Here is a 14,557-nt window from a genome sequence, read left to right as displayed (position 1 = left end):
GTTACTTTTTCACTTGACACTTCCTGACTTCAAATCAGAAATATACAGTGTACACATCAGTGTGTGTTTGTTCCAGTTGTTCTTTCTACCACCTCTTCTCCTTACATTCCTGAAGTGGCATGTCTTAACTGTGTCAACGAACTGTCACAGGGGCGGGGGTTGAAGGGCTTTATCCGTTTGTGTGTGTATGTGTGCATGCGTGTGTGCGTTCATGTCAACATGAGAAGAAGAAAAAGCAGGGACAATTTATTCCACCGTAATGCTAATGTAAAAAATCAGTCCGTGTGTTCAAGCGATGCCCTACATTCTGTGAGCGTTTACACGGCGCTCCAGTAACTCGTCCAAAGCAGCACTTAGCAGCCGCCATCATCTGTTATTTGCTGCCAATTAAAAGGCAAAAGGTTAGCCAACATGTCTGAATGACACACATTCAAATGCACGTGATGATGAAAATCAAGAAACAAAGCAAAAAACGTGCACATTCCCATGTAGCGAGGGCTGATTTAGCAAAATCCTATTATTATGTCTGGTAACTTAAAAACTTAAAAGCTTGAATAATCAAACCATCGCTCAACATCGTCTTTTTTTCTTTTTTGTTAAGAAGAATGATTTTCATTTAAATATTTGAAACGGTTCAGTAATAAAATTGTCAAAACATTAAAATTGCTTGGTATTTTTTTAGGACCCTGAATTGAATCGAAATCAAATTGTGGCTGACTTTGTGACATCAGCAAATATCATACCAAAGAAACAATATCATATCATCATGAAACTTACACCCCTAGTGTTCTACTTGTTAGTATTGTTGATGTACATCTTTTGGTATGACAGTGGCAGCTAGCTTAACAAAGGTTAGTTAGCAATTAAAATCATCATCTCATTTAGTTTGAGTTGCCACTAAGCATTTTGGTTTTACAAATGCTATACCAACCGCTAAAAGTTACATGAGTAACATGATACAGCAAAAACTGCAACCGAGATTCACTGCAGCAAAGCTTTCAGGAACACGAGGTATTCATGTACAGAATTTTATCTCATGTAACATCTCACTTCAGTTCTAACGTCTAAATTTGCTTCCTGTGCAGTGTGCACTGCTTTTGCTGCATTGGGTTACAAAGTTCTCCTGTTGGCTTGCTAACTGCTCTTTAAAAGAAAGGTCAAAAAGGCAAAGTAATAAAACATCTACAGTATATTCATATCTATATTTATTGTTTAAATATAAACATTCAGGTTGTGGTTCAACTATGTAGCATGATGATTAGCATCACTGCCATTTAGGATTGATATTGTGGTTCCTGCCAATGGGCCCCAACTTAACCTCAGAAGATTCAACTTTTGACTAAAATAACTTTGAAGAATTTGGAACATTATCTCTCAAAGACATTAAAATTAAAGATCGCTCCACAATTTTAACCAAAGAATTAGCCATCAAATAAACAACTGAACATCAGCAGACTGTAGTGCAGTACTCAGTTATTGAAACCTTAGAAATGTATCAACATGACAGTTCCGCAGAAAGTCCGAAGAGTGAGCTCCTGAAGGCATTACCAGTTATGTCTGAAAGACAGATAACTGGTACACTATGTCAACAGATGATCATTTTGCAAATTTCAAACATCCTCTACAGTTAGCGTGTATCATGCTTCAAGAAGAGTCATCAGCCAGCTTCAATAAGTAAATGTAATAGGAATGCGGAAAACAAGTGGATCTCATCAGACAAATGAAATCTAATCAGAAACAAGTTAAACAACTGTTGGATATCAGTGTCAACTCATTTCATTTATGACTTCTGCCAACGCTGAAATATTTTCCCCAGCGTTTGATTATTTTGTTTGTTTTTTAGCAGGATTAAGTTAAAAGTAATACATAGATTTTGACAACATTTTAGATAGAAATTATATCAGGACAGATTCCATTAAATTTGGGAGATCCGGATGAATATACTGATTCTGGATCAAATAATATATATATATATAATTACTAATCAAAAATCAATATCTTGGTTTGTAAATGTTTTGAATCCAGATTTCATTTCATCGCAATTTTTCTAAAAGAAATATAGTTGGATCTACTGTATGGTAATTAATTGGGATATAAATTTATTCCAAGCCTTTAAAGTGTTAATGATCCTGGTACCGTGATCAAGATTTTTGATCCAGATAACTGTCAATATCTAGAAAAGAGGAAATGAGGAGCTTGGCAGAAATTTACGGGCTTTGTAATTTTTTTTACACATTGAACAAGATCACTATGAGTAAAGCAGTAAAACCATTCAGCTTCCCAAACTCAAGTCATTATCCGGCAATTCAGAAATTCTATTCAAGTCACAGTGTAGTCATCATTGCATGCTTCTTTCAAAAATAAATATCCAAATGAACAGGAGCGACTGACTTTTTCCCTGGAGGACACAGTCTGACCTCTCCTTACCCTGTGCTGCTGCTGAGTGCTCCGAGGGAGCCCAGTGTCCTTGCTGGGTGCCATAGGTGGAGGCTGTAGGCTTGGGGTGCCCTGAAGCACCGCTAACCAGATGCAGCGAGGTTCAGGAGAGCAGCAGTCCACTCCCACCGGGCGCTGGAAAGTCCAGTCACACCCGGCCGGTGTAGGACATGGCAGCATAGCAGCAGGCATTGGGATGCTCAAGTTCAGTTCATAGCTCAGCACCAACCTGGGCCAGAACACTTGGGTACCGACCTGAGAGCAGCAGCCAACGTCCAGACACAGATCATACGTTGGAGGTTCCTCCACAAGGATCTTCTAGTCATTTACTCAGGAGTCTCGTCTCCTAACTCCGGTTCATTGCTCTCACCGCCAGAACTCAGCTAAAAGTTGAATCCCACAAGTTCCACATCACAGCTTGCTAGCAGATGATGGGATGTGGAGAGGAGGAGGCAGAGGAAGACTCCCAGGCAGCAGATGGAGGAGTGTGTTTGTGGGGTAGGGAGAAGAACTGACAGCCACCCTCCACTGTCCTGAGATGTTGTGTGTACAAAGCCACTCTGTCCACCCCCGACAAACACACAGTGCTGTCCCAGAAGGCTGGACCCCAAGTCTCTCCTCCCTCCCACTCTTTCTTCTTCTACCCTCCTTCTTTTGCTCTACTGCCAGACAAATCTCAACATCTCAAACCCATCTGCTGTTATCACACTTTTGATTTGGATGATACTCATCCAAACAGTCTTCTGACTGTCACGAGCTACCAAACAACCGTGCTGTAAACTGAAGCGTATCGATGCAATCTTAATCTTCAAAATAACTCAAGGCTCCACATTAAGATATTTTCCTTTAGATTTTCTTCTTCTAGATTAAATCCTGAGCAGATTCCTCTCTCGGTAGCTGCATGTGTGCGGCATGCGTGTGAGCGACAGAAACAAAGTGACAAAGCTGTGATCCCGACCCTAAACCTCACAAAAGCCGGCCCTGCCTCTACCACCTCCCCTCCAGTCAGCGAGGAGATAAACAAAAAAAGGCAGAGAGAGGAAAAAAAGGGGAAAGAGGCTGATATGCAGTACAAAGAGAAAAGAAAACATAAGCTTTGCTGCTGTACTCGGTTTCACTCCCTTTCTTTATTTGGTGGCAATACAAGAGATGGAGGACGCTGGAGAAGAAAACAGGAGAGCAACTACTAAAATAACACTATACTGGATGTCAGCATGACCTCCTTTATAAACTCCCACACACACAAACAACAAACTCCTACTCATAAGATCCACCTCTTAGTCACAGTGGCACCTGAACACCTCACCACTCAATCTGTCAGAGAGGGTGACCTGCCCCCCCCGGCCGGGGATCTCACCAAACATCCAAGCGTCCAGGATAAGTGTGAGAGCGGGAACCTGGTGACAATGCTTCTCATTACTGCTAACACACAAGGCATCCGTTACCAGTAGAGCCTGAACTGGTTTCACCTGCCGCACAGCAAGTGCAAGTACGAACTTGACCTAAGAGCGACGCTGTCCGTGGAGCGATCATAGCCTCAGGGTATTATACTCCACCTCCATGACAAGAATGCACACTGCAGGCGTGAATATTTAAAACACAATAACACAGCAAGAGCTGGAAATGTAGATCTGAGGGCTCGAAAAGTGAGATTTTCCAAACAAAACGATGAAAGGGAACCGCAATCCATAGTCAGTTTAAGGCTTCACAAAGCAACATGATTATTGCTGAGCTGAGAAACAAAAGCATGTAGATCACAAGTCTGAAACCGTGTCATCACTCATCACAAAATTAACAATAATAAAAAAAAAACATACAGTTACAATGACATAACTATACATCTCTCAGCTACCTGAGAGATTAAAAAGTACTTTCCTTTGTTTGATGACAAAATAGTTGAAGTTGAACTCGTTTTCACTCTTAGCTTTCAGTGCAGCTTTTATGTTAACTATTATTAATATGAAAACACGAATGCTACTGTGATTTCTTACAAAAACACTTCTACTGATGAGGATTCAAGTGGCCTCTACATTTACAGTAATAAATTGAGTGACACTGTTTTTGAAAGTCTTCAACTTATCAACACCTCTGCATTTCTTCATTTGTACTCTATGTACTTATTCTGTTTTTCACTCAGGCAGTGGCATCTATAAACACAAAGTAGACAACTTAAGGTCTCATCACTATTTTCTAATATTATTTGACATCTTCCTTTCAATAAATGCATGTTAAAGACTACCTTGCAGATTGTATGTTTCTTTGTATTTCGTATATAATACTCGACACGTTTCTATTGATAGTTTATCTCTGAATCGTGTATGTTTTCAATGAACGTCAAGCACGACAGTCGTGACCCCATTTTTGCATCACAAATTTCTGGCAACCCAAGATATATTTTTCCTTTAGAATTAGTTTTTGATTATTGTTACATCATGTTCTGTTATAGAGTGTTACAAATACAGAGCATCCAGTATTGGTGCACCACCTCAGATATTTTTATACTGCATTTCATTTGAACTAGATTTATATTTCAGAAAGCTAAAGTATATAATACAGTTGTTTAACATGGTGTGTATTGTATTAAATTGAAAAAGAATATTATTATTATTTTTTAAATCAAATATGATTTTAATTATTACTTTGTCCATTTTTATTATAAATTAGACTTTTCAGGCGCCCCCACATGGGGTCTCGATCCAATGGTTGAAAGACTTGGTAACAGACTGAGTTACCATTGTAACTAATTCTCTTTATTTTAAATTAGATTTCCCTTGTGAAAATAAAAATGTCTCTCCAACTGGATTTTTCAAAATAAGGCCCAGGCTGTAGCCTTAAACCGGTAGATTACTTACGTTTGAATTTCATTGCCTAATACTGACTGTTGTTTTAATCTGCACTAAGGTAGGCCTAAGGACCTTATGTGCAAAAATTGCAGGGTGGGTTGGGACAAATTTGGCTTCAATAATTTGCTGTGAGCTCATGCTTTCACTCCATATACACACAACGTGCACAATGTAAATGTGAAAACAAAGGCGGCCTCCCTGCGTGCATGTGCGCACAAACACATGCCACATGTCTCACTGAGTCACAGCTACAGTATAAATACACCAGGCTGTGTAATTACGGTTCCTCTTACAGCTTTTTTTTCTCTGCGGTCCAACTAAGAGCAGTGGGCTCACCAGCCAGAGCCGCCCATGTTGGATCAGCGCCGGGTCCAGGAAGAAGGAGGTTTGGTTCTCCAATGTATTGGAGGAGACCACACCCTGAGTAACCATAAGGCCATCAGACGGGCTCTGGTGCGTGAAGACGCAGCGAGATGGTGGTGCCATCACAGTGGTGAGGTGAGTTCATGTTAGTTTTGGCAAAGAGTGAGCAGTGTGTAGCTTGGAAACAAAAATGCTCTGTTCGCCCAGCTCCCTCATTCGCTCTGTCTTCTTGTCCTTTTTATGAACCGCAAAGGTACTTACAAAAAGGGGAGGATGAGCATGGAGGAGATAAAAGGGCTGGCAGAGCAGAAAGACACAAACCAACATTGAGTTACGGTGTACGTGACAGACGCACACACTTGCATATTAGGGTCGTGACAAAAGCAACGCTGTCTGACTGCAACATGCCCGAGCAGGCAGACGGCTGCATGTGGACTACGTCTGCACCACCAACACCACACCGACCCCTATCTGACTTTGAAATGACCCGCAGCCTGGAGACAGCCACACCTTTTCATCTACAGCCGTCAATGCAAATCTCTTGAAGTGGGGGAATCAAAGGCGGCGTGTGCTGTGGCTCTTAGAGAAGTGATGCCTCGCTGCCTCCGGCTCTGTGATCACTGGAAAGTGAAAGGCGTGCAGGAAGGAGGGTGGCTGGAGCTCACAGGTGTAATGAACAGATTAGGATAGTGATGTGTTCTAATCCCTTTGATACTCATTACAAGAGTGTAACACAGAGGCCTGTTTAACTTTTATCCAAGGCAGCATCCTGGCAAAACAAGGGTCACCTACCTGTACATTAATTTAGCGTTCATAAACATGTATAGATGTATATAATGTGCCCTACAAGTTTAACCAGTAATAACCTTTGAGTAACCGTAGTTTGGATTGCTTTTTTATCATCATACTTGCAGATTATTAATATTCCTTTTTGTATAATAAATACATAATTTATACTTGCTTTGTTATGAATATTATGGTTTATTAAACAGCTAATTGAATGACAAGTACCCACCAGAAGGAAAAGTTATAAGTGATCTAGGATGCTTAAACAGTTTCTAGATGGCACCCTGACAATTTTAAATGTTAATATTAATACCAATGAATACTATAATTTTTGAAACCCTTTGTCCTCCTACAAACTACAGATTTTAGCTCTTTATCATGTATGTTTCACTCCAGCTGATGAGATCTAAAGCGGTGGGAGATGATCACTTTTATCAGATAAAGACATACAGTAGTGTATGTAGTGTATGGAAGTGTTTTACTTCATTGTTATTGTGATTTCTTGTGTTTCTTCTCCAGGAGGAGTCACAGAAAAAACTTCTATGCATCCATCTACAGGACTCCACAATGGATTTAAAGAAGTTATATTTCACAACTTTTTTATCAGGTCTGACGTCTGCAGCAGATCTGCATAATTTTAATGATTTCAAATCATGTTTCTTTCTTTCCAAAAGGTTTTTTCCATTGGCAGAAGGGTAGCAGTGGAGATAAAGATTATAAAACACTTTGTGCAACATTGTGTCAATATAAATGGTGATGGATGAAACAATTTTGCTTAATCAAACACATAAAATAAATCTGTATAGTGATATCACGGCCCAAAGTAGACAATGTAGATTTTAAAGTTCTGTACTGAGTGAAGAAAATTGACATTAGCTTTAGTTTAGGAGTCATGTCCTCTACTGGTGTAAGAGAGACGTTACCCACACTGTGCCGACTGTGACTGAGTCACAACACACTCAATCAAACCACACCAGCTACAACTAAAGAACGACACACGATTCAACAGATAAAAAATTAAAGAAATACTACAAATTCTATTGGTTTGCTTTGATTATTCAGACAATGTAATAGATTATGTTAAAAGCTACGATCCATAGGATTATAAGTTTATTATACCTGATGATTCAAGTCCTTTATACTTTATTTATTAAAGGAAATGAATGAAATAAGATTTATCTGAATCATTCAAAACATTACAAACGATCTGTGATCGTTATGGACCAATCAGAGGAGGTTAGCAATTGTGCCTCCAAGCCATATTAATATATGTATTTTGTAGGAATTTGCATGTTTCTTTGAGGAGGTTTTTTGTTCTTCAAGTCAAAAAAATCTAAATGCTGGGCTTCCTATTTGATATTTATTTACACAAAAACACAAAAGAACAAATCTATTTTCTAAACTTCTTCCGAATATTAGATTTTTTAGTTATCATTTGTTAATGTACTCTGATAGGGTCCGTTTCTCTGTCTGGAGTCTAGACAGATAATGAGTAATCTGTTAAAGTGGATTCCACAAAAGCAGACGTTTGGAGGGACAAAGGACATGCTGTTTTAAGCAGGTTAATTTTAACTTTAATCTCCTGTAAATCCCCCTCGGACACAGAACCTATAGGCCTGGGTAAGGCCACACAGGCTGTAGTTAACAAGGGAAGCACTAGAGGGCAGCGTCAGCACAGAGTCCCACCGAGGATGAGTTGGGACACAGGGAGGAGGCATCACAGATGTTGTTTGGCATCAGGGTGTGTGTGTGTGTGTGTGTGTATGGGTGTGTGTGTGTGTGTGTGTGTGTGTGTGTGTGTGTGTAGGAGTGGGTCACATGTCAACATGTGTGTCGCTGTAAGTCAGTTACTAATGAAAAAGATCAGTCTCTGGAAGTCACAGAGGTCACACCTGTTGAGGGTCTGGAGGTGAAAACCACCTCTGGGCCGAGCAGGTGGAGACTGAAACCAAATCTAGGAGGTGTGCCAGGGTCAGATCCTCCAGCTGAGGGCGAGTCGGGTGGTCCAACAGAGCGGGGCGGACATTCAGAGCGTCACAGCAACATGTGTTTTTCCACTGGACCCAGACGAATTATGCATGCATTCCTTACATGTGTCGACTAATTTGTGTGCGTGTGTATGTGTGTGAGAGAGAGAGAGAGAGAGAGAGAGAGAGAGAGAATGTTTCAAAGTGGAAACATCTAAGTTGTTTCCAGATCAGTATTTGCATTATTATAGGGTTTTCTCAAGTGTCATGATGATGTTGAAGGTAAGTAATAGGCGTTCGCTCCAGGCTGCATGGTTTACATTCAGTTTGACTTCCCCAGGATCTAAACTTAATTAAGGACTCCTAATTCTAAAAAAAAAAAATATCCAGAGGTAAAAGTATTGGATGGATGACAAATGCTTGCCTTACTATAATTGAGTTGTTTTTATGGGTACTTGTACTTTATTGAGTACAACTAACTTTATTGAGTAAAGGATAAATTAAATTAAAAGGATAAATTGGTACATAGAAGATTTGTGGATTATTTAGTGATTAAATAGTATATGCAGCATCCTACCCATAGTTAGAGTTAGGAATTCACATTTTCAAAGTTTCTCAAATTCTGTTTCAGGGTTTTTCATCATCTTTCGCTGTTTTGATTCTTTACTGGATATTAAACCTTCTGAAATCGAACCAAACATGCTTCAGATGATTTAGAACATCTGGATGATTACACTGAAATCAGGTGAGATAATGATTATGTTGCTACTGCTAGATAGCTACATACTGTAGCATGAAGTTTGGAAGAATATTATTAGGGGCGACATTACACATGCAGAATTTGAATGTCTAGATTAAGCAACAAACAAACAATCACCCAGTTCACAGTGAAAAGCAGAGTGTAAATGTGTGATATTAAGTTACCCAAATAGGATTATGGGAGGAACTGGACATTTTATTTCTTCACATTCAATCAATCTTTTTTTTTCCGGTGAAAAATTAACTGTATATGCCCAATATTGCCCTGTCATGTTGGGGCCTGATTTTAAAGGTGGAGATCAGTCAATTCGTTCACTAGGGCTGGGCCATATCGGCCAAAACTCATTCTTTATATGAAAAGTGCTCTATAAATAAGATTTGAATGATTGAAAAAAAAAAAAAAAGGAACTATTTGAATAAAAACTATTGAGAAATGTATGAACTTTGAACATTACATTAACATTTTTGCTTTAAAAGAACCATTACTGTACATAGATTACGGTGTAGCTGCATCCATTGTGCAACATCCATGCCACACCTTGGGAATGTGCTATCAATGAGTCACCCTCCCTGCCAGTATTCCTCTATATCTTGTTAAAAAAAAAAAATTAAAAGTGACAGTAAACTGTGAGGCAAATCATATATTAGGCAGGGAGCAGATGTTAGGAAATGGAAGAATGATTTCCAGAATAAATAACATTTAAATCATCTGAAACTATAATTTCAACCATTTAAGGATGTAATTGTTTGTATGAATGTAAACATAGAATTTTGTTCTGCTTATGTATAGTGAGAAACATGAAATTTTATCAAACGTATACTTCAGAGCATATAGGGCAGAGGAATTGTGGGAGGGATTTAAGGAGCTGAAAAAGACATGCATAACATTTTCCCACAGCAAGTGGAGGAATGGTGACGAGCGATCATTCCTGATTAGTGCAACAGCATTTGATGCTCAGGTCAGCATTAGTAACTTATTTATGGTAGTGCAACTGAAGATCAGGAAAGGAAGTCAAAGAAGGGGAATCTCACTTCCATCGCTTTAGCTGAGCCTCAGATTTTCCAAATTTCCCCAAAATTCCATTTTAGAGTTTACAAATTTCTGTTTCTTTGTCTTTCCCTAATCAGATGTCATTACATGCTGATAAAAATCCCCAAATCATGCCAAACATGCTTGATACGATGAATTGAGATAACGACTGTCATCAGTTTCAGATTTATATTATACACAGCAGAAATGCACTGAAGCAAGCACCAACTGAGATCACGTGAAATTTTGCTCGAGATTTGACGTCCAGCGGTTTGCTACGTTTGCTAAAGCTAGAAAGACATTAAACTAACAGACTTAAAGTAAAAAAAATATGGTGGAAATATGTGATATTGTCCCAAAACATGCATGTGAGGCTATATTTAGTGTCATGTTGCAATTTCCACTTGATGCAAACATTTGAACAACATTGCCATTATACAGGAAGTAAATTGTTTTGCCTGTTTCAGGCAATCATGGATGACAGCATAATGACCTCCTCTTTGACCTCAATAGTAAATGCTTTACATTAGTCTTAAATAAACTTTTTTTTGTAGGTTGTAAAGTCAGACCAAATGTGCTGAGATGATACCATGCTCTCTCTATTAGTCATGGGAATATGTGTTGATGTTCACCTCTTCTGTAAAAAGCTTTGCGGCCACATTCATTTCTGCAGCTTCCAGTTCTCACAGTTCTTGGCTAGAACAACCACAAACATGTGAGCAGAAGAAAAAATGCAGGCAAAACCTGCCACTTTCCCACGGCCCGGCACCAATTGACCTACGGTTAGCTAATGGCACACAGCCTGGTGGTTTTGAACCCTAGGTTTATGTATGTATTCAAAATGAACTTTCAGAAAAATGACAAAACACCATTTGAAACCAAGCCAGCTTGTAACTTGTAACCAAATCTGTCTTGACCTTAATTAAGTCACCAGCTACCCATCATCTCCACAGCCGACGGCGAGCATGAGAACCATCTAATCGCCTCTTCTCGGTTATGAAAAAAGAAATTCACAGACATTTACACTCATTGAGGGTTTGAAATTGGTTTTCACAGCGCGTGTGAAGAACGTTGACGGCTAACGCAAGAAAATCGGCCCAAGGTTTTGAAGGTTCTTTAGAGGAAGGCAGACTTGCAAAGTCTTTCAAGGTCATTTACTCAGGCAGACTAGAGTGTCTGATCCTACAGCGTTTCTCCATGAATACAAAAAGGCAGCCTTTTATGTGCTTTGGCGTGCACGTTTCCAGCTGTGCTTTCTGTTGGATGGATTCATCCGTGCGCCGCATACACAGTGGGGGCCTCCACAACATCAGGGTGAATGACGACATCTGGCAAAAAGCTCCTCTTCAAGCACTGTACATCCTCCATCTCCTCCGCTCTCTCTTTTCTACTGACCACAACCTCTGGGAGCAATCAGAGTGTCACGTGTGAGCTACGCTGCAATAGGACACCCCACCTCCACCACCTTTTCTTCTCTCTCACTCCTGGTGCTTTTGAGGAGCAGGCCTCAGAAAGAGAAAAACCACAGAGCTTCAGTCTCTCTCCACCCATGGAACACATTTGGGAGAAGGACGGCCAAGCTTTGAGCCCCTTTTCTTGCCTACTGCCTTCCCCTTCCACATACCCATGTGTTTATATTTAGCTCTTTCTTCTCTGTGTAATTAAGCAGTGAAAATTATAACTTTAGGGCACAGAGACGACTTTCTAGTTCTCCTTGGCTGAAGCTGGAAACATTGTTTCTCTGGTAGTAATCCAGAATGTAGGGCGTGGCAAAGATGATGCGAAGCCATCCAGGGAGATGGAAAAAAGAATGAAAGAGGAAGCCGGGGATGGCAGAAGGGAGCCTGAGTGCTTATTGGAGCAAAGAAGAAGGGGCTGCTCGCCTGCCTCAGACTGCCCTGGAGTTTTCTATTTGAGGTCATCTGGTTTTTACATTCCTGCCATGCACTGGTGCTCACACCACACTGAGGAAGTTCTTCATCATTAACTGTACAGCCAAGCACTCCTTCAAAGAAGAGTTTGAGGCACCGAGGAGACACTTTGGAAGCTTTGATAATACAGTTGTTTAATTTGAATAAAGTTTGGTTTTAGGCCTCGTTTGTTGGAAATATAAATGATCACCTTGGGAATTATTGGATTATTTCACATTACTGGGTATGTTTAAAATACTGGATAAGTAAATTTATCAAGATGCTTTGAAAAGTAATTTTCTCACATCCCTCGTCTGGTTGTGTTATAAAAAAACACAATATCTGTTTAGAATTTAAAAAGGCTACACACATTTTTGTCATGATCGTTGTCTTTACAGGTTTGAGTCTGTTAATTTGAGGGGAAAAAAGTTTTTAACAAACAACTTTAATCATATCTTTAGGTTTTCTAAGGGTGTAACTAACAACCAATCGATCTGGATCAGTATAGTGATTGGTTAAGCTCAAACCAAACAAACCATTGATCAACATGGTCAGTAAAACAAAGCACAGGTCTTTATTCTTTTTGTAAAAATTAATGGTTTGGTCTTAATGTCTGAAACGTTTCAGCAATAAAATTCTCAAAACACTATACATTTTCATTTTTTTTCTAACTTTAGGGGAAATGTAACTGATTGTGTTAAATGGTATGTAATATTATCTTAAATTGATTGAAGACCCCTAAATTGAATCATGGCAGACTTTGTGATAGCAGATATATTAATGTTATTTATATTGTATCACCACAAAACTGTTGATTTAAAACCCTAATATTTTCTGTTTGGCATTATTTATATAACTTTTTTTTAAACTTATCTATATTCTTAATTGTTGCATTAATGGATTAATGAATGGATGGATGGATAAAGGTCATGACCAAAACATTTCTGTCGCTTAGTCAATTTAAACAATTCATCATTCAGCACTTTTGTCCCTCATCAGTTTTCTTAAACCAAGTCAAGTGGGAACCCTCATCCACATTCATGTGATGTAAAAGCCAAGCAAACCTTCTGTTATTCCCGTCAGTGTCATGAGCTTCGTCTCACACACTATGTGGAGAGAAAATACAAAAACACACTCCGACCTCCTCCTCCTGGCTCTCTTTTCTCCAGCGCTACGATGATGACCCACAGATACTGGCTGGTATGTTTTGAACACAGCAGGAACGAGCCACGCTATCTTTTCATCTCCTACCTTCCTGTTGACACATTAAAACTCCGCAAAGAGAGACATTGGTCGAGGACTCCGATTGGATGCTAGTTGCTTCCAAAATTCCACAGGCACCAACCATTGTATGTTTGATAAAATGATGAATGCCATATGCCAGAATAATGATGATGATGTTCAGCCTCACTCTGCAGTCAGTCTTTTATTGTGAGAAGAATACACTGTCCTTTTGAACTGGTTTGATATGGAAAACAAGTCATAAAGCTTTAGAAAGATCCAATCACTGGTTATATCCAAACTCAATGCAAAAAGACAAACTAATGAAACAGTCCTAACGCCACGTGGTTTCACTTTATTTTGGATAAAACGCGCGTTGGCAGGAACTGAAGTTTTACTAGGAACAGAAAGAAACTAGGTAAAACACGAGCCTGCACCCTTTTACATTTTTAAGATACCAATTCAATTATACCGCTTTAAGAAGGACATTTTACTGAGATCAGGCCATCGGCTCAAACACAAAGTGAAAGCAACAAGAGCCGAGCATTGCAAAAAAAGATGACCAAAAAAGGAAGCAGAGAGGAGATCAAAGCAGGAAACAAATCATTCACAGTCAACTGAGAGATGAGAAATCTGGAAAATGTAGAGAAAGCCAGCAAACAAACAAAGCTTACAGAGTTAGTAGACATAACAGAGCTCCATGCGTGCAGTGCAGACCTGCTGCATTTGCATGTGATTAGTAATTTGCTTTAAAGACATAGATACACAAGAAACAATTAGAAAATAAAAGAATGCAACTTTTAGAAGCAACCTGGATGAAACTTTACGTATTACTTTAAAGCAAAAAAAGACAACGCTATGCAATGTAAATAAACCCGAGCTGAACCTTTTAGACAAGATGAATGACAAAGTAGGAACTTTGACTGGCTTGTGGCGACCAAGCGTTCATAGCGACGTCGCTTTTTGATCCTTCGATTTCGGCTCTTCCTATCATTGTCAAGCAGAATTCACCAAGAGTTGGATTTTTCACCCACTAATAGGGAATGTGAGCTGGGATTAGACAGGTTATTTTTACCCTACTGATAATGTGTTGTTGCAATAGTAATTCTGCTCAGTACGAGAAGAACCGCAGGTTCAGACATTTGGTGTGTGTGCTTGGCTGAGGAGCCAATGGTGCGAGGCTACCATCTGTGGGATTGTGACTCAATGCCTGTAAGTCAGAATCCCGCCTAGACGTGATGA

General features: G+C 39.5%; 1 protein-coding gene across 8 annotated transcripts in view; it reads right to left on the bottom strand.

Moving 5' to 3' along the window:
• Positions 1-14,557, bottom strand: part of arhgap23a (Rho GTPase activating protein 23a) — an 86,773-nt gene that overhangs the window by 42,959 nt on the left and 29,257 nt on the right. For 3 of the 8 annotated variants that reach the window (XM_028454233.1, XM_028454234.1, XM_028454238.1), the window contains exon 1: positions 2,392-3,129. The exons of 2 other annotated variants lie outside the window; for them this stretch is intronic. In XM_028454233.1, coding sequence (XP_028310034.1) covers positions 2,392-2,628 — 237 coding nt within the window. In that variant the 5' untranslated portion in view covers positions 2,629-3,129. Of the gene's footprint in view, positions 1-2,391; positions 3,131-14,557 lie in introns of those variants that run through there. 3 more of the 8 variants (XR_003674570.1, XM_028454231.1, XM_028454232.1) reach the window with 2 other exon arrangements.

This window comes from Gouania willdenowi, chromosome 8, assembly GCF_900634775.1.
Source record: "Gouania willdenowi chromosome 8, fGouWil2.1, whole genome shotgun sequence".
Taxonomy (NCBI): domain Eukaryota; kingdom Metazoa; phylum Chordata; class Actinopteri; order Blenniiformes; family Gobiesocidae; genus Gouania; species Gouania willdenowi.
The sequence above is the reverse complement of the archived record's forward strand: the minus strand, read 5'-3'. Positions and strand labels throughout refer to the sequence as shown.